Genomic DNA, 19,760 nt, shown 5'->3' with positions numbered 1-19,760 from the left:
AAATGAAAAACGATTTGCTTTTGCGATTTTAATTAACTTAGCAAAAAAATAAAAACATTTTACGCTATTATTTTTTAACATGTAACATACAAAATATGTTATTATTGGGTGAATTTATGTTGTACAATAATTTTATTGATAATATCTAAGTAGTAGCGAGATGTGAGTAAGGGCGCGGGGAAAGCGGAGAGTATGGGCTATACGGGAGGAGAGGGTCGCGCGTGCGTATGGCGGCCGCGCCCGTGTCGGCGAAGCGGCGTGTGGCGAAGCAGTCAGTAGTGCCGCGCGGCGCTGCGCTCCACCGCCTAACACTACGCGCCGCATGCGTCTTCGCTCCGTGCCTCTCGAATTCTACTATGCGACTCGCGTGTTGCGCTTGCTCGTGTTGTGGTGCTTTATGATGGTACAGCATGAAAGTGCAAGATATGCGGACGTTCCGTGACCGACGCCCTGCTAGATTTGCCACCGCCACAAGTGGGCGGAGAGACGGGACGCTTTCTCGGCTGCTCAGGTGAGCGGCCTCTCGCATCTCACGTCGCTGGTTAAAGACGCTGCCATCTCGGGGTCGATAAAAAATGCCTTACAGATGGACATGACCTTTTACCGCCGATTAGGTATGGGTTGTAAAAGCTGCGTAGATTGCGTAGGTTATGCTACGCAACATGATTATGATATATAGCTTGTAGTCGTCGATTTAGCATTTGTTGTTTTACAAGGTACTTTCATGATGTAATAACTCATATTATACTAGTTGAATGAATTTGTTAGATACAGTTAAGTAAAATATGTTTTACGAGCAGGCATCCACAACTCTGTGGAACCTCTTTCATTTTTGGTTCATCTAAATCACTTTTTATGTTATTTATGGAATTATTAACGAATCTTTACCTATTTAAACATTATTGATAGATAACATAAATATTATCTCTTTTTTTAATATAAACTGAATAGTTAAAATGTTAATTACTATAATCTTGCCGATTTCATGTATTATTATGACAACTGTGCGATGGTTTTCTCTACTATTGAAAAAATAGCTTTCATAACATTATTGATAACTAGTATTTTTATTGACACAAAAAATTAGGCAGCGTAACATATAGAAACGATTGAACAAGCTATTTACGATTGAACAAATATATAAGTTTGACAATCCTTTTAAAATAACTATAAATATAAACATTCATCAAGAGTCTCAGCCACGAGGCACGCGACGAGGTTTTTTTAGTTTTACCTAATCGAAGTCAGCTAGTAAATAAGGTTCATTCTTAGTAAGTAAATAAGTCATGATATTGCGCGTTTTCACTTTTTCGTCACGCAATATTAAGAACACAATGTTATCTTCCAGTCGATAAGCTCGAGCTGTCGTCATCAATCTCACGTCGTACACTATAATATATTCTATACATGTATTTCTATCTTTCATTCTAGCTTTAAATATATGTATGCACATAAAATAATTATTAGTTGAATTTCTTGTTTCGATAAAAAAAATATCTTAAATAATAAATCAATTAAAACATGTAATATGTTTTTAAGTAAAGTGGTTTTGTAGAAACCTTTATATGTATGTAATATATATCGCTATGGAATTTAAATGTCTGACGTCTGAGATTCATGTAAAATTTATTTGCGGCAAGATTTTAAATTTATGCATCTTTCAGTGAGAATTATGTCATTCAACCTCTAACCTCCATTCCTGCTGCTAAATGTGAAGTAGATAGATATAAATGTAACATTTCGCATACACGAATATAGATACAAAACACGTCGTATATGAAACTATTATGGTAGGTATATTAAATTAAAATATGATAAGAATGACTTATATGTTCCTTTATTTAATTTCGTTAATAATACAATACATAAATATGTTATTTTATCATCGCATTATAAATGCCATTTAATGGGTATAATTCAAAAAGTCAGTAAATAGTTACATTAACAGTATCGCCTTTTATGAATAAAGTACTCAGATATGCGAGTAATGCTGCTTATATTCGAGTAAAATCTATTTTAACTTACTCCAAAATAAATCTGGCAAACTACTATATAATTAGTAACTATATTAGAAACATATATAATAATTATGTGAAACGTAGACGTAACGTACTTCGTTATCTTAAAGGCGAAGAGATCTTTAACTGCTTTTAACTGAAAATACAAAAGATGCGTTATTAACGTGTCAGTAAATGTCATTGGACGAAAGCTAAAACATGCCAAAGTTTCAATGTTATAAGTATGCAACGGCTAGACCTTGGCAGATATTTTTTGAACGTTCTTAAGCGGAAATTCATACGAGGACTGTTTGCATAATACTTTGCTTACTTAATAAGATTCTGGTTGTTACTTGCAGTACAATATTTTTTACCGTTTAGAAATGCCCTGAATTTTTTGAACCGGGCAAATGTCACAGAATGTGTTAATTCGTTTTGGATTTTCTTTAATAATTTCGTCTGATATAAATTTATGAACGAGGAAATAAGAAAAGCTGTCGTAAGTAATAGCAGTGAATGTGATGGAGCGCATTATGTTGATATGTAAGAAGATATTGGTGGCTGTCAGAGGCGCGGTCGCGACAATCTGTCGCCTAGTGGCAGTGCCAGCTATCTCATCCCGACTGAGTATGACTAAGCTGAAATAAATATGAATACCACTATTATTTAATGGAATTGTATGTATAGCGAATCGGGATTAGTAAACTTGTAGTTTAAAGTTTTGTTAACATAACTTATTTATTTACGTTTGAGGAAGATAAATATACTTGCTATATACTTGTTACATGTGTAATAAAATATCTATTTAAACGTACAGTTATTATAAACATTAATATTAAAAATACTGTGTATGTAAAATAATTAATTTAATTAAATTATTTCGGCACAAAAAGTTAATTTAGATCATATCTTAACGGATACATATATTATATATTGGTCAATTCTTGAGTTGAAATCGATTATAAAAGCTAAAATAGTCCATAGCGTAAGAAAATAAATTTAGTAGCGCGGGCACTGAAATAAAAATTTGTTTCAATAGGAATTTCCATCTGATAGGAACTCGTAGCTTGCGGGTGTTTTGTAGCGCTTGCTGGCATTGTATCGTGGCTAAAATTTATATGCTTAACTTCACTGTTCTATTTCTAATGAAAGCTCTATTTATGTTATATTTAAATAATAATAAGATTTTTAAATATGGAGACTGGAACTTTTGATCTCTAAAGTTTTTACTTTGATTATATTATGGTAATTATATTGTTACATATATAAAAGTAAGAATGTTAAAATCTAATTAAATGCATATATAAATTCATTTCAATTTGACCTGTTGACAAAATTATAATAATTTACGAAATAAAATGGTCATTTGAAATTGAAATTACACTGATTTCAATTTAAATTTTCTTTTTAAATAAAACATACCTTGCATTTTAAAGCGAGAACTACATTATTTGTTTATTTTATAGGAAAGTATTTTTTAAACACTGACTCTTTTGTAATTTATTGTGTTTATATTTTATCGCACTAAATTTATAATATTTTAAATTAATCTTCTAATTGTAAACGAATTACAATTTTCTTGAAACTCTAATGCAATTATATAACACTGGCCGTCGACTTAAACACGACAGCCTTATCGCAGCTCTAGTATCGACATAAATAGCCCGTCACGTCACTATCGTTGTATGTTGCAGTTCAAATATTATACTTACTTTAATTTTTTTAATGATATTTTATGCCTATATTTCCATTTGTATTAGAGTAACGAGAACGACTCTTTAATTGGACTTCTGTTGAAAATACTGGATTACGATATATTATTTCATACTGCAATATTTTTTTACTTTAAATGTATCGGTGGGTCAGTGACTTGTTTATTGTTAATCTTGAGGTCTTGGGCTTACGTCCCATTCGAGTCAATAAAATACCAATGAAGATAAGTTCTAGAAATTATCTGTAACAGTTACGAATTTGATAGTGTGTGTGTGCACTCTTGTGATTTGGAAAACACTTCGTCCTGCTCATGATTTCTCTAAGTCGCGTCAGGTAACGGTCCCATCGGATTAAGATCCGACGGGACCGTTATTTGACGCGACGATATACATAAATGAGTGAAGAAATATTTAGTTTGATCGTGTTCACGCATACACTCTATGAAAATAATATCAACACTGAGTTTAAATTTATTAGCTGTCGTGGACGAAAATTCGGTTAGAAAATCCTTATGTTTATATTAACTTAATATATACACGTTAATATAGATTAAGCTAATTTAATTTGCTCTAGGAAAATCGACGGTAGACATGTTAGGCAACTTGTGGTAAAAATAAATTATATCTTACCTAATCAAGAAACTGCTACAACAATTTAGATAAAACTTATACCAGAAGACGCAGCAAATCTCGGAGAAACTTTTAGTTAGTAGTACGTACATGACAGATAACGTCTACCTACGATTTTACTTAATATATGATATACGATTTTATTTTATTAACTATAATTGACGAGCTTTCCAAATATTCATTTATGTTAAAAATTAAAACTTTTCATGTTTAATAAGCTAATATTATATTGTAAGGATACATTTTTATTAATATTTTGGAAACCACACTTAAATAAAATTATTTATATATTTGGATTGTTGTGGGTCATAATTTATAGTTTGGTAACCTAACACACAAAATAAACATTAGTTTAATATAAAATTTACGAAAACAATACAAAGACTTATAATATTGAGAGAAAACATAATATATGCAAATATTATATAACTTACAATTAAAATAATAATAGAACTCTTAATATCATGAAAAATGTGTTTTAAATTGTTCTATAATATCACGCTCGCCATATTATGCTCATAAGATACAGCCGTGTTTAAGCTTCAAACGTAATTATTTTAGCTTAGAAACGAATAATGATCTTAAAATTGTTTCAGCAAGTATATTTTTACAGCACATTTATACTGTATCTAAAATTACATGTATGTATTTTTATAAGCATACTCGTACAATATATTTAATACAAAATTATTTATAAATTCGGCAATATTTTTATAACTCTTTTTTATAATAATATTGATTTTATTACAATTCTTTAGGGTCGGGTTAGTGATATTTATACTATGTTAATCTTTACATAGTATAAAACAAAGTCGCTTTCTTTGTCCCCATGTCCCTTTGTATGATTAAATCTTTAAAACTACGCAACGGATTTTGATGCGGTTTTTTTAATAGATAGAGTGATTAGAGAGGAAGGTTTTTGTATATAATACATAGACAATATAGTTAAGTAACACTGATAATTTTAAAAGTTTCTAATGTGATGTCGTAAATTTATACATTTTTTGCGCTTACATTGTAAACGCTGGCTGAACCCTACTAGATAGATCAAAATAATGTACTACAGAATTGTACACCTCAAAAATGTCTACAAAAAAGTCCGCGATGGTATGTGTCTATCTGTTGTGATAACCCACAATAACATTTTTTTGTCATTTATTTTTTACCACAAATATTGGCTAATTTTGAAGCGATTTTAACCTATATAGCATTAATCCTTATGCAATGAAATACCTTAAATACATTGTTGATTTAACATTGATCTATATGGCCCTTTACAGCATATGATTTAAATAAATATTTTCGAAGATATTACAGTTTTAAAAATTGCGGAACGTAGCGTTTGCGGTGGTACCGGCCGGCCGGGGCGGCGGGAGCGTGCCTATATATAGCGCGTCGGAGGCTGCGGTTCTCCCTGTAGCACTTTGAATTTAGCAGCGATCGGACGCGGTTATTATCGGAGCTCTCTAGCGAGGGAAATAACAATCCATACTTCCATACTATACTATTATTTAATATTATAAATGCGAAAGTAACTCTGTCTGTCTGTCTGTCTCGCTTTCACGCCAAAACTACTGGACCGATTTAAATGAAATTTGGTACACAAATAGTCTAGAGCCTGACAAAGGACATAGGCTATTTGGAAAAAAGGATTGAAAAGGGGGATGAAAGGTTGTAAGTTGTTGAAAGTATTGTCATGTTTAGAATTTTTAGAACTAGAAGCATTAAACTCACATTTTAGGCTGTACACTTATAAACTAACATATCATGACAACCACTCAGGAGGGAATTTTGAATATTCTACCCCTAAATGGGTGAAATATGGGTTGAACGTATGAAATATTTTAAGTTAGAAACATGAAACGTTATTTTTGGGATACTGATTAAAAAGGAGTAGATACGTATTTAAGCGTTTCTAGATAATCTACCACTGAGGGGGTGAAATAAGGGTTGAAAGTTTTTATGGAGGTCGTCATTTTTTAAGCTAAAAATATGAAACTTTATTTTTGGGATACTGATTAAAAATGATTATATACGTATTTAAGTGCTTCTAGATATTCCACCTCTAAGGGGTTTAATAGGAGTAGGACATTTTTTATATAGGTTAGTCGGGAAATCCGTCATTTTTTAAGTTAGAAGCATGAAACTTTATTTATGGGCTACTGATTAAAAATGAGTAGATACGTATTTAAGCGTTTCTTGATATTCTACCTCTGAAGGGGTGAAATAAGGGATGAAAGTTTTTATGGAAGTCCGTTATTTTTTTAATTAAAAACAAAAAACTAATTTTTGGGATACTGATTAAAAACGAGTAGATACGTATTTAAGCGTTTCTGGATATTTTACGCCAAAGGGGAGAAATAGGGTTAACATTCCGTATAAAGGTTAGTCTGGAAGTCTGTAATTCTTGAAGTACGCTGATGAAAGCGCTTTTGAATCGTCACGCTACATATTGAATTAAATGTAAAACAACCACCGGTTCGGAAAGTAGTACCAGGACGAACCAACAAGAAACTCAGTTCTTACTATATTTCACCATTTGAATAGCAAAGTTTATGGAAATCTAGAACAATTCAATTTATATATTGTATCCTGCCACGATATCAATAATCGTAGTCCAAGTTATTTTTTTAAATTTGTATTACTTATTCCTTGTAATGTATAATATTTATAATGTGGTGTACAGTAAAAATATTTACATACATTTTTCATTGAAAACACTTTGACTTATAAAATAACTACATATATCGACTATATACAAAGGTGTTACATTAGTAATACATGAATAAATTCAGGTATTATTCATTTACAAATTATTTTGCTGCAATTAATACAAATGGTATACAATTTAATATTTTAATTAAAAATGTAAATACCAAGCGTCTTCCTTCTCTCTAATGTAGTATCGTGATTTGAAACTAGTTGCGATGGCTGACTATTTTAAATAATTTGTTAGTTTTTCTTAATAAAATATGCTTAAATAAAATAAATAGTATAAAAATATCTACATCAATGATGCATAAATTACTAGTTATGTCACGAAACATTTTGCTTTATATTATCTTTTATTTTATATTTATTGCGTCAGTGAAGATCTCTTTCTTTTTTACCCAAAACAATTGCCATCTAAGGTAAGTATACGCAAAAATAACTTGGTGGTAGGGCTTTGTGCAAGCCAGTAAAGCAAGCTAGGGTAGGTATCACCTATTCGTCAGATATTATACCGCCAAACAGCAATACCTAGTATTGTTAAGTTCTGGTTTGAAGGTTAACTGATATAGAACAACTACAGGCACAAGAGACATAACATCTTAACTACAAAGGTTGGTGGCGCATTGACGATGTAAGGAATGGTTAATGTTTGTTTTTTATGGACGGTGGTAACTATTTACCATAAGATGGCTCATACGGCTTTCCGCATACCTTTATTATTTAAAATTATTCACTCAAAGGCAGATTTGCGGTCTTTGTTACGGTTTTTAAAACAATAAAAATATAATTTTAATAAATACACAATATTATTAGAATTAAGTAAAGTAAATATAACAAAAACATATGTATCATTTGCATTCAACTAAATAAATTATAAATAATGAATAGCTTAGTAACTTAAAATAATACAGACAGGGCCAAGTAACATAAATTATATAGTTAGTTATTTAATTACTCTACCTTATAAGAGAGTTCATAAATGATTTTATATCTACCTATGTGGTACACAGCATATCCGAAAGATTAAAGAAAAAACTGTTTAAATAATTTTCGCTAATAGCTGTTACTTCATTTAATTTCGTGTCAGTCATTTCGGAGATTGAAACACATGATCAGAATATTAAAAGGAGGGGAATTAATAATTTCAGCTAAGAATTTTAACATTATGAAACCTTTTCAGCGAATCTTTGCAAAGATATTTGAAAAAAAAAAGTCATTTTAGTTTAATGAGGCAAATAAACTATAATTCAGCAACCTATGACACCAGTTGAAGTTGAAATCGATATAGATTGAAGTAACACAAATCAAAATCAAAAAGAAAAAATAAACTTTTTGAGGATATCATTGAAAGCTTTTTGCAAGAATTAAGATTGTCGGCATTAATTTAATATGTGAATAAATCCTCTCTCCTCTTTTTGAACCACATTGATGTGTATTCAGTCCTTAGGGTAGAATATCCAGAAAGCTTAAATGCGAATCAACTAATTTTTAATCGGTAGCCCAAAAATAAAATTTCTAGCTTGTAACTTCAAAATGACGGACTTCCAGACTAACCTGTATACGAAATGTCAACCCCTACCTTTTCCCTTTAGGCGTAAAATATCAAGAAACGCTTAAATACGTATAAACTTTTTTTACTTTATTTACTTGGTGGTAGGGCTTTGTGCAGGCCCGTCTGGGTAGGTACCACCCACTCATCAGATATTCTACCGCCAAATAACAGTACCCTGTATTGTTGTGTTCCGGTTAGAAGGGTGAGTGAGCCAATGTAATCACAGGCACAAGGGACATAACATCTTAGTTCCCAAGGTTGGTGGCGCATAGGTGATGTAAGGAATGGTTAATATTTCTTACAGCGCCATTGTCTATGGGCGGTGGTGACCACTTACCATCAGGTGGCCCATAAGCTATTTCACCCCCTTAGTGGTAGAATATCAAAAAATACTTATATTCGTATTTACCCGTTTTTAATCAGTATCCCACTTAAAAATTCAAATGACTCCGATAAAATCTTTCAACCCTTATTTCACCCCCTCAGTGGTAGATTATCTAGAAACGCTTAAATATATATTTAGTCATTTTTAATCAGTATCCAAAAAATAAAGTTTCATGTTTCTAACTTAAAAAATAACGGACTTCCATACAAACGTTCAACCCCTATTTCACCCCTTTAGGGGTAAAATTTGCAAAATACGCTCCTTAGTGGGTATCATGATATGTTAGTTTATAAGTGTACATGTAAGTTTTATGCTTCTAGTTCTAAAAATAACAATACTTTCAACATCTTACAAAATTTCATCCTCCTTTACAACCCTTTACAGCCCTTTTTTCCAAATAAAAAGTAGCCTATGTCCTTTCTCAGCCTCTAGATTATTTGTGTACCAAATTTAATTAAAATCGGTCCATTCGTTTTGGCGTGAAAGCGAGACAGACAGACAGACAGAGTTACTTTCGCATTTATAATATTAATATGGATATGGATTATTAACATTAAGTCCTTAAATATATACAAATATGAATTAAAAATAGTTACTGATAAATCATAACCGCTTGGAATGGTAGTAACAATTCCCCGTCCAGTCGCAATTTTGATCATCTGAGCAAAAAATGAACCAGCCCTCCCGTTTAAAATAATAAATATAAATCCTCCCTATACTTTACTTGTTTCATATTTATTAAAAGCATTTTTTATAAAGGCGACTGATACATACATGATAATAATGATGTGTATTTAAAGTTTGATTTCACTTGTCGTTTGAAACCATTTTCGTATTGTGCATTCATAAATGGTTCATTCATTCTTTAAAGCGTTCTTGCACCAACTTTGTGAAGGAGGTCCGTATTTTTTAAAATTTTAATTGTAAAGTTAAGAACATTTTATGTTGTTTTTTTACAAGCAATTTTATTTCTATTTAATAGTTATTAATGATTTTGATTGTTGGTTAATCGTACAATTTATTTTGAGTTCAGATCTCAGAGAATATAAAAATAAAAGAAGACCCAAACATGTACGTCGTGAAAACAATAAAGCTTAGGTAAGGAGATGGTAACTGCCAACAAATCTAATATTGCTTTCTGATAAAAACTTAAATTTACTTTGTAGTGGATGACTTAAAAGTTGATAAATGGGTAAAGTTTTACTCGAATTGTTATTTATTCACTTTCCCTGGACTATTGGTGACTATCACTATGGTACATTCGATAAGTACACAGTTTGCTACATCACCAAGAATTATTTTGTTTTAATATTATATTATATAATATAAATTAAAAACTGAAATTGAATGTCAAAAATGGAACATATTTTCCTTTGTTATTATAAACATGCAGATGCTAAATTTATTTTATTCATAAAATATAAAACGATAAGCAATTTTTTAAGTCTGTTTCCCAACCATATGACTTTTCCATTTATCCAGTGGCTAAATGTCATCGCGACACCTCTATTGGCTATGGTGATATTTTTATTTTAAATATAAATGTTAGTCGTATTACTTTCGTGACTTGTAATCGGGCCACGGAGTAGACTTTCGTAATGCCAACTCTGATATACTGTTCACGGAAACAATGACAGTTGACAATCAAGGTTATTCGGTTGCAGTCAGTTATACAATAATTCACATTTAATTTTCTTGCAAGGTGTCAAGAATTTAAATGTTAAATTAGATATATTATGTCAATGCAAGGTTTATGAAATTCAATAGGAATTTATATTATAGTATACGTAATAAAACGGATTCAAAAAACATATATAAACGCAATTATAAACAACTAGTTAAAAATATAAAATAAAACTTTAATATTAGCGTAACTATCAACCTCCAATATAAAATATATTTTTTTAAAAATTCCGCGGTTGACATTTTTATCGATACAATACGAAAATATTATATTTTAAATATTGTCTGTCTGAAAAACGAAGTAGCTATCATAAAATGATTACTCCCAGCGGATATATAATACTGATGTACCTACTTTTAAATTGGGGAATATAAATCTAGATAACTTGAAAGCTCCAGCTAATAATCTTGGTTTATATAATTATATATATTAGATGCTTATTTCGAGAAGTAAAAAGGTTTCAGATAATGAGTTATATATTGGGATATTTGTGAGTTAACGATTGCTTCTGCGTATCCTACATCCTCGTTGATAAAGGCGTAGATATAACAGCTAATAAGTTTAGAGTATCTAGTTTAATTTCATACAAAAATACACCGCTTTGCTTTATTAACGTGACATACACACATGTACGTTTTACTTTAGCGAAGTCGAGTTCAGATAATACATTGACTTGTGTAATGAAACTAAGTGTAGCAAAAAAATTGAAACATGAGTAGCGGCAATATCCTTAAAGTTGATTAGATAAAAGAAATATTATTGTAATGGAAATAACAAATAGGTATGTGAAGTAATAAATTGTTGCAGCTAGGGTGGAGTCACAAGTGGCACAAGCGAGTGGCAGGGTGTGGTGATGGAGTTGGTAATACTGAAAGCAAGAGCCCAGCTGAATCGTCTCGTGTCGGGTGAGCGGCGCGCGAGCGCGAGCAAGGACCGGGAGGCGCGCGCGGGCGGCGGCGGTGGCGCGCGGGCGGCGGTGCGCGAGCGCAGCATGGCGCCCGCCCCCCCCGCGCCGGCGACCGCCGCGCCCTGGCTCAACGCCACGCTAGCATACAACCTTTCGCGCATCAACTCAACCTTCGATACCGACTACGAGCTTCTTAACGCTAGTTCTACCGATGAACACGACAACCATTGGTTCTGCGCTAAATGGACCAGCGCTCAGCAAGATCTTTTTCAGGTGCCTTAAATATTCTTATGTAATAAAAAAGCAAAAATTAACTAGAATTAATTATGTTAAATTTATTAATCTTCATAAATCTACTTAGCCGAGAACATCGGATAGATCATTTTATCTACCAATTTAAAAATAAACATGGTTAACAATGCCAATTTTCTAAATCTAATCAGTCTAATAATTACAATTTTCACTGAACGTAGGCCGCAAACCTATGCTTCGCAATTGCATTCCTGGCGCCGAAAAGTTTCAAGCAGAGTATATTAGTCCTGCGGGCGCTGGCCGCGGCGGGCGCGGTGCTGATGGGCATGTGGGCGGGCGCCGAGGTGTGTGCACCCGACGTGCTAGCGTGGAGCCTCGCGCTCGTCCTCGTCAATTCTATACACACAGTTTTTTTAATTATAAGGTTGGTTCTTATCTTTGTATATTACAAATTTTGAATGGACTGAAGACTTAGATTTCTATCACACTATTTTTTTTAATTAAATGATTAGTTTCATTCAACTAAAATATTATTAATCACGTTAGACTAAAACAAATATAGTTTAATATATACATATATCGAATATAAATCGACTAGATAATAGATTTTTGATATTTTAGCTTATAAACTATAGTCATCTATATAGAAATATTAGATTAAAATTAGTTAATATGACTAGTGGTCTCTGATAGCTCTTTACATTGTGCTATGTTCTATTAGTATTAACACACTTCAAATAGAAACACAAATAGCAAAATATAGACATCAACTAAATAGCAATAATACTTAGTTTCGTGATTTTTTTTAAGCTACATTTCCTCAGGTTTCTTCCACCGGCGTTGTCATTAGAGCTGACTGATTTGTACCTGAAACTATTCAAGCCTCTGAAAGTGAATAAGAAGCACTTTCAGGAGCTAACTCGAGAAGCGAGGGTCGTGAAACTAGAGCCGGGTGAGGCGTACGCGGTCGAAGAAGTCACGCCGGCAGACGAACGATTGTCAATATTATTGAAGGGAAAGTACGTACTAGTTCATGGTTGCGAAAATCTACTCCGTGGTTTGATTTATATTGATGATAACAGATCAGTTGTTCGTTATGTAGGTACGTGTATCGATGAGTCGCAATATATAGAATGTTCCGTAAATATTAGGACTTCAATTGAATTAAAAAATAACAATAAGAAATAAATTACGATTGATAATACTTGCTTATTTAACGCGGAATTATTAAAATAATAATTAATTATCATTTTCTATTCACTATTAGACAAGGAAAAATAAAGTAAGTTGAATGTATCATATTAAACAGAGATTAATATTTACAGCACACTTAGAGTAGATTTTAAATTTAGTAGTGTATAGTTAATATACGACAATATGTAGTAATATCATTTATAGTTTCTATAATCGTAAACTGGCATTGTATAGTTTTGGGCTTGGTCAATGTCGGTAATGTTACGTAGGTGAGACCCGGCCATTAATTTCCCCTGCCTCACCATTATGGAATAACGTCATTACGTAATAAGTGGTCTGCCATCACTTTAGAAATGTACTCATGTAGGTATTTGAAACTTATCACGATACTGTAAATACTTTTCCACTTATAAGTGCTATAAGTAAAAAAAGAGGTTTGGTAAATCTGTATCGACATATCGGTTGTGAATTAAAAAGCATATGTATGTTATAGTATTGATGACGAATAAAAATACTCGCCGTTATAAGTGTTGTTCAATGTCGAAAGAGCTGGCGTTAGTGTTACCGTAGTATTATATAATACAAAAAATTTAAAAGAATGATACGGTATCTATTATTTACGATACAATTTTATGAAAAATAAAAAAATCTTGTAATAATGTTAAAGATGTTTTGAAGTATAAAGAACAATTATGTAAAGTTTGCGATGAGATGTAGCGCGCTGCATTTTGCTGCACGTTAGTTGTAATAGGCAAAGCAAGCAATTTCCTTCGCCCACGCAACTTGAGCCGCGGTCAGAATCCATTTCGCTGTAAGTTCGTTCTGCGCTGTCTTGAATCTTGATGCCCAATACTCACTCATGCTTGTCTGCTATATACTATTTTTAATGTTCTGAGTATATTACATTTCTTACATATGAATTATTGATTTAATGTTTGTAATATTTATACAACATTGATTATAAATCACACTAAAAGTTTTAAAATGTTAGTTTATCTGTCCGTGTGTAAGCTAATCAAACAAGTTACGACTTGACACTTTCCAGGAACTATTTCATAGTCCGAAATAACAGTTAGGAAAACAATATTGTTTAACTTGTTAATGTATTCGAAAATAATTAAACAATCTTAATTAATTCATATGTATTATTTTATATTATAATAAAAATGTTTATTGTAATGACTTTTCCCATGGAAACAAAACTTTGAACGAAAGCTCTTATTCGACAAAATAATGAAATCGAATCTTTTACTGTTCGTAGCAAGCGAGTCTACGTAATGTAAGCTAATTGCTACAAAAGCTACAAACATAGAATGATAATATAAACTGCGGTTTTACAATTTGACTGCTCATTAAAATAATTACGAATATAATGTTAGTGTTTTGATATAAATATGTATATTTTTTATTTTATAAGGATGCGAGTGAGTTGCGATGAAACGCATCTTCATTATATACAGCCTTACCAGTTCGTCGACTCACCCGAGTGGGAAGCGAACCGTGAACAGTCTGACGACGTCTTCCAGGTAAGCAAAGGATTATTACGTTGCTTTTTTTAATACCAAATAAAATATATGTAGTACTCTTCTAATTAAGGCTCGCTAAAACGTTTTATCTTTGCTGTTTTGTATCAAATTAATGAGTAGGGGGTTTATTGAATAGATAACACCTAATTTAAAGGTTTTCAATAAATTATAGTGGAATAAGTATTAATAAGATTTTTTTTGATTTATTTCACTAATTATCTACAACAAAAGAGTTTTTATATGTTGTTATGCTATGGACAACTTAAAAAATATCCCTAACTTTTAAAAATGTATACCAAATGTTTTCCCTATTACCTTGTGTGAATGTTATTACCAAATAAACCATACGTTTACATGACATTACTATTAATTAAAGCAGTTTTATATACCTTTTTATCAAGAGACAGTAATTGTGTAGATGACGCGAGTTCGAAAAACTATTCTATGATGATGAAAATGATAACTTTACCGAAATTTGATGCGAATTAATTGGAAATGACAAAATGAAACCGGATGATGATGATAATGATAATGAATGTGATCTATATATATATCAATGAGTTATTAAGTGCCAATTAGAGATAGTTGCTAACACGATTTTCATACAAACAGGATTACAACAGGATTAGGTTATCTAGCCTGTACTATAATTTCATTATTAAATTAGATACTACGTTAATTCTGTTACAAGCTATGTTTTTTTAAACATATTCAAAATAAATCTTTAATTTTAACAATTAAATAAAAACACTAGATAAAATATATTAAAGTGTTTATAGTGAAGAGTGCCAGCATAAATATAAAAATGAACAAAGGTTTATGTTTCACATTATATTATGTTCGAAAATAAGGTTGTAAGTTTAGAGTAAGTATAAAAAAATGTAATGCAACATAATAATAAAGGCATTAGCGTTTCACAGGGGAAATAATAACAAGCGCCATTGTGATTCTGCGTACGATTAACTTAAATAATTCAAGTAGAGATATGAATAATGGATGAAGGCTGAGACTGACGATTTGTCAAAATAAATAGTTGAAAATAACAAGTTGAGATGAATATCTATTTTATTATGTATATTTTCTTCTGATTTTATCCACAATCATACTTTTTTATTTTGTCTATTAATAAAGTCTTGATTATTAACCAAATAAAACATACCTTCAAATAGACAAAATTGAAATAAATTCAAAAACTATTGCGATATCTCTTTAATAAAATATATATTCAATAATAATACGTTTTTTAAAGAACAATTAATACAATGAAAAATAAATTTTAAATTTTACATTCGTATCGCCAGTAAAAAAACTATGAAATTTCATTTCTACTTATACTTCTAAATGTCTCAATTTTTTTGATATAAGTATAACGTGTTAAGGCGTAACTCAAATCACTGGTAGAAAAGATTAAGTAGAAATTGAAATTTGTTACGTGGTTTTATTTTAATTTTAAGTCAATTACTTATCAAATAATTATGAAATACCCCTTTATTGCTAGTTCGCCGTTGGCTATTCTACATTTGACTCATAATTTCAAATTTAGATCAATATCATGTAAAAACTAGTGTAAGTGATACCTAAATAAATATTATACTTTTCATAAAATTAAATTGGTTAATATTTTCTATTACATATCGAAAAATTACAATATTTTAATTCGGAAGTAAGAGTCTGTTAATTACCCACTGCTAGGTGAACGCCTGTGTTCTTCTTGAAAAGGTTTTAGAGGTTATTCCGCCAAACAGTGCCAATAGATGTTTTACTACGTTGATTTCCAAATGATAGTCAATCTAATTGTTACAGTGGCGCTTGCTCTCATATTGTATAAGCAATATTAATCCAAATAACAATAAAAGCTTGGAGTATTTTTCTTAAGGGAGAAAGATTATGTATCGTGCAGGTGACTGTGGTCGCGGAGGAGGTGTCCACGTGCGTGTGCTGGTCGCGCATGCGCCTCGAGCGCGTGCTGCGTCATCGCCCTGCCCTTAAGGTCGTACTCGACTGTCTCATAGGTTAGTCCACTTTTCGTCATCCTATATGCTCCTCTTCTTAAGGTTTTATAAACGTATATATACAATATATAATATTCTGTTATGACTTACATATTAAAAACAATTTAAAGATGCACGATAATAATTCTCAAATATTTTTTACTTTTGCGTAATGATACATTTTATTTTGAAGAAAGACCACGGGTATTAAATTATTCATAAAAAAATATTGACCACTAGTGTGTATAAATTTCGCTTTTCATTGGGCCTGTGCTCAGTGAGAACTGAGAGACACGACACACTAGACAGTCTAAGTTTTTTCTTTTTTTTTGTATCTTTTAAGGCAAAGATATCACGCACAAGCTGTATTCAGTCAGCGAAGGACTGGGTGCAGGAGTGGGTACCGAGGCCGAAGGTTTACCGCCACACCTCACGCGTTCAGCCAGCGTCGATGCTGTACATGAAGGAGCGCGCGGTCGCTTGCGAAGTCTTGCGTGGAGAGCAAGATCTACTTCTACAAAAGGTAATGGAAAAAATAAATGTGTAAATAAGCTTAAATGTTGAAGAATATCTTAGAAGATTATTTACAAATTATTGAGAAAAAAAGTTTGATAAATAAATAAGAGCTTTATATTTGTTTTATATAAAAAAAAACTCTACGAATAAAATATACGTTACAGGGTCTTCGTACTGGCAGCCGGTTGTTGCACGCCAATTTCTTCGACATTCACCATTTAGCCGGAGCGTGATTCCTCCACCTCGACTATTAACACAAGCGTCCTCGGCGAGTCTGCAGCCGCCCGTACGTCGCCGTAGCCCACCACGCCGCACCGCTTCGTTCCGACGTAGCCGCGAGGTTAAGTTCGCGGAGAGCCCTTCGGAGCCGGCCGTGTGACGCGGGCCGCGGCCCCAGCCCGAGCTGGTGCCGCTGGTCGCGCCCGCCTCTATCTCCCCTAGTTCACCCCACTTCCCCTGACCCGACCGTGAGCGAACGATACCACACACGACAGACTTTTAGCATCGATACATTTTGCCTCCGTACGAGATCGCAAGACTCTGCGTAGGCTAGGTGCTGTTATATAGAAAAAAATGAGCTTCCCCATAAACTACGTGACAAGATTCGTTCGCTCAAATCGCGCTTTCGATGTGAAACACTTAGTGCTCACAAATCAGGGAGTGACCAGTGCAATAATGTGGATTAGCATCGGACTGTACACAGATTGTGCAAAAACAGTGTTTATAAAACTTAAAATGTAATTATTGTGTGAAAAGTAGACTATCTAGTTAGAAGTAAATGTATTTTATTGTATTCGTTTTACCGCTCATCTCCCTTGACGTTTGATTGCTTCGAGGTTATTCGTGATATATAATGAAAGATAATTTTGACTACGAAGCTGATTTTTCAAATTGATATGAACTCCAATTGTAAAAATGTTCAAATTATCTCGGCTAGAATTGTATGGTAATCACTCGGCTAGATATAACGAATAACATTTTAATATATTTTTATTCATATGTATAAATAATTATATTTTGTTGTTTTATGTTTATTTTTCTAAAGGGAACGACAAACCATTACAAGAGATTCTTTAATTATAAATACACATCAATTTATTTTTACATTAGATTACATTTTTACCAGAAATTAGAATTGTTTTTAATCGAAATGATTATTACGTTTATTTAGTGAAGTCAAAATAGAGCTATTGTTATTAAGTCCATAACAAAATATGTGACTATTTAGAGAGAGATTTTATAATTATGTTGTACAGAATAAAAAGTACCTAAGTAAGTATTTTTTGTTAATCCAAAGGGCGCTTCCATTATTATGGTCTCAAAAAAATATTGCATATATACATATAGCGAAGACAATTATATCAGTTGTAGGTTCAACTTTATAATTACTATGAGTCTTCTTATACTTTTTTACATATTGAAAACTGTTTCAATATGAAAAAAACATTGTGATTATACTGATGATCACAATGCTTAATCCCATTTTTATAAGAATAGATCTGAATTTAATTGCAGAAAAAATACTGTTTTTAAACATTTTAACAATATCCAATGCATAAAAAATGTCCTTTGGATTAATTCGTACTATTATTTGTAGTATATGTGTAATAGTTAGTTAAAATATTAAAATAAAGCAGTGAGCGATAAAAGTAAATTTTCATAATCTACTGGGACTGAAATGCTCACTAATGAAGAAAATGAAATTATACATTTTTGTAAACTGTAGGATTTTTTCAGTTAACTACATAAATCATTTTGAATGACAATGGCCACGTATTGATTATCAAACCATTAGAAATCTACTAGAAGGTGCTTCAATAAGCTTCTAGCGTGGAAAATAATGAACTTACTCATGTATTATATTAGATGTTTAGTTACTTAAAAGTGATTTGAGAATAATGTTGCCTTGTAAGTTCATTATGTAATTATTTCTTAGTAATTTGCTTTCATTTAGGGCTCGATATGGCATTGTCGTTCAATAAACACTTAAAAGCTAAAAGAAATAAGTCATTTTTTTAATTTTATTTCATATTTAAAACATTAAAACAAACATCCTTCCATATTATAAACTTCCATTCGACGTTCTACACTTTAATATTTTTGATTTATAGTTTTGACGTACCGTTTACAACGAAAAAATGTATATTTTAATCTTGTAACTCTATGTTAACCTAATACTAATAGTAGGTAAAATAAATTAAAATCAGACTGAGCTGTTTTTAAAAGGGTTTAAATAAACAAAAACAGTCGCTAAATAAGTACTAAGTGTTGATTACGGACTTGTAATAATATTTTTCTGGGTGTTATATAGATAGACTCATTTCATAAAGATTCGTTTCTGTTCGCCCTAAAAAGATAAACGATCCGAGTCTTTATGGAAAAAAATTAAAAGTTTTATAGCTAATAAACGGAAAATTTATGAAACCTGAATATATAAAAGGTAAATCGTGTTAACTACGTGAGAATTCAACTAATAATAATAATGAAAAAAGCACTATTGAAACAATATTCAAGCTATTATCTGAAATGCACATTTCAATACGTATCTATATCACATTCATGGAACAGTCGAGTTCGTTTTAAATTTAAACAGTCGTGCTTTTAATAAATGTTCACTTTAAACATTGTTGTCACACTCGGTGGATTTCACGTTGTTAGTTCTTGTAATTAGATGTCACTTCACATCTAAATAATAATATATC

The 19,760-nt window shown here is 31.7% G+C and overlaps 2 protein-coding genes across 6 annotated transcripts in view; one reads left to right on the top strand and one right to left on the bottom strand.

The window, feature by feature from the left end:
• Positions 1 to 14,007, bottom strand: part of LOC113393247 (eukaryotic translation initiation factor 3 subunit G) — a 75,908-nt gene extending 61,901 nt beyond the window's left edge. The window contains exon 1 of one of the 2 annotated variants that reach the window (XM_064215039.1): positions 14,001 to 14,007. The gene's annotated coding sequence lies outside the window, so the exon portion shown is untranslated. Of the gene's footprint in view, positions 1 to 5,654; positions 5,662 to 14,000 lie in introns of those variants that run through there. The other variant, XM_064215037.1, reaches the window with a different exon arrangement.
• LOC113393442 (blood vessel epicardial substance-like) lies at positions 269 to 18,113 on the top strand. Of its 4 annotated transcripts, none has more exons than XM_064215036.1 (8): positions 269 to 511; positions 11,484 to 11,852; positions 12,053 to 12,255; positions 12,656 to 12,850; positions 14,443 to 14,551; positions 16,452 to 16,563; positions 16,886 to 17,065; positions 17,223 to 18,111. In XM_064215036.1, the coding sequence occupies exons 2-8, from the start codon at positions 11,526 to 11,528 to the stop codon at positions 17,435 to 17,437; spliced, it is 1,341 nt and encodes a 446-aa protein (XP_064071106.1). In that variant the 5' UTR covers positions 269 to 511; positions 11,484 to 11,525; the 3' UTR covers positions 17,438 to 18,111. The 4 variants fall into 4 exon arrangements, with proteins under 4 accessions (XP_064071106.1, XP_026486110.1, XP_064071105.1 ...); XM_026630325.2 differs by having other exon boundaries at positions 11,480 to 11,852; positions 17,223 to 18,110; XM_064215035.1 differs by having other exon boundaries at positions 269 to 614; positions 11,480 to 11,852; positions 17,223 to 18,110.
• The last annotated feature ends 1,647 nt before the right edge of the window (positions 18,114 to 19,760 follow it).

Source organism: Vanessa tameamea, chromosome 6, assembly GCF_037043105.1.
Source record: "Vanessa tameamea isolate UH-Manoa-2023 chromosome 6, ilVanTame1 primary haplotype, whole genome shotgun sequence".
In the NCBI taxonomy this organism is placed as follows: Eukaryota; Metazoa; Arthropoda; class Insecta; order Lepidoptera; family Nymphalidae; genus Vanessa; species Vanessa tameamea.
This window is presented reverse-complemented; position numbering and strand designations above follow the sequence as displayed.

What these genes read in the sequence shown, in the direction of transcription:
- LOC113393442 (XM_064215036.1), top strand. Translation starts at nt 11,526, where the DNA reads ATGGAGTTGGTAATACTGAAAGCAAGAGCCCAGCTGAATCGTCTCGTG. An exon ending in CTCAGCAAGATCTTTTTCAG is followed by an intron (nt 11,853 to 12,052) that starts GTGCCTTAAATA and finishes CACTGAACGTAG; the next exon opens with GCCGCAAACCTATGCTTCGC. An exon ending in CGTACTCGACTGTCTCATAG is followed by an intron (nt 16,564 to 16,885) that starts GTTAGTCCACTT and finishes GTATCTTTTAAG; the next exon opens with GCAAAGATATCACGCACAAG.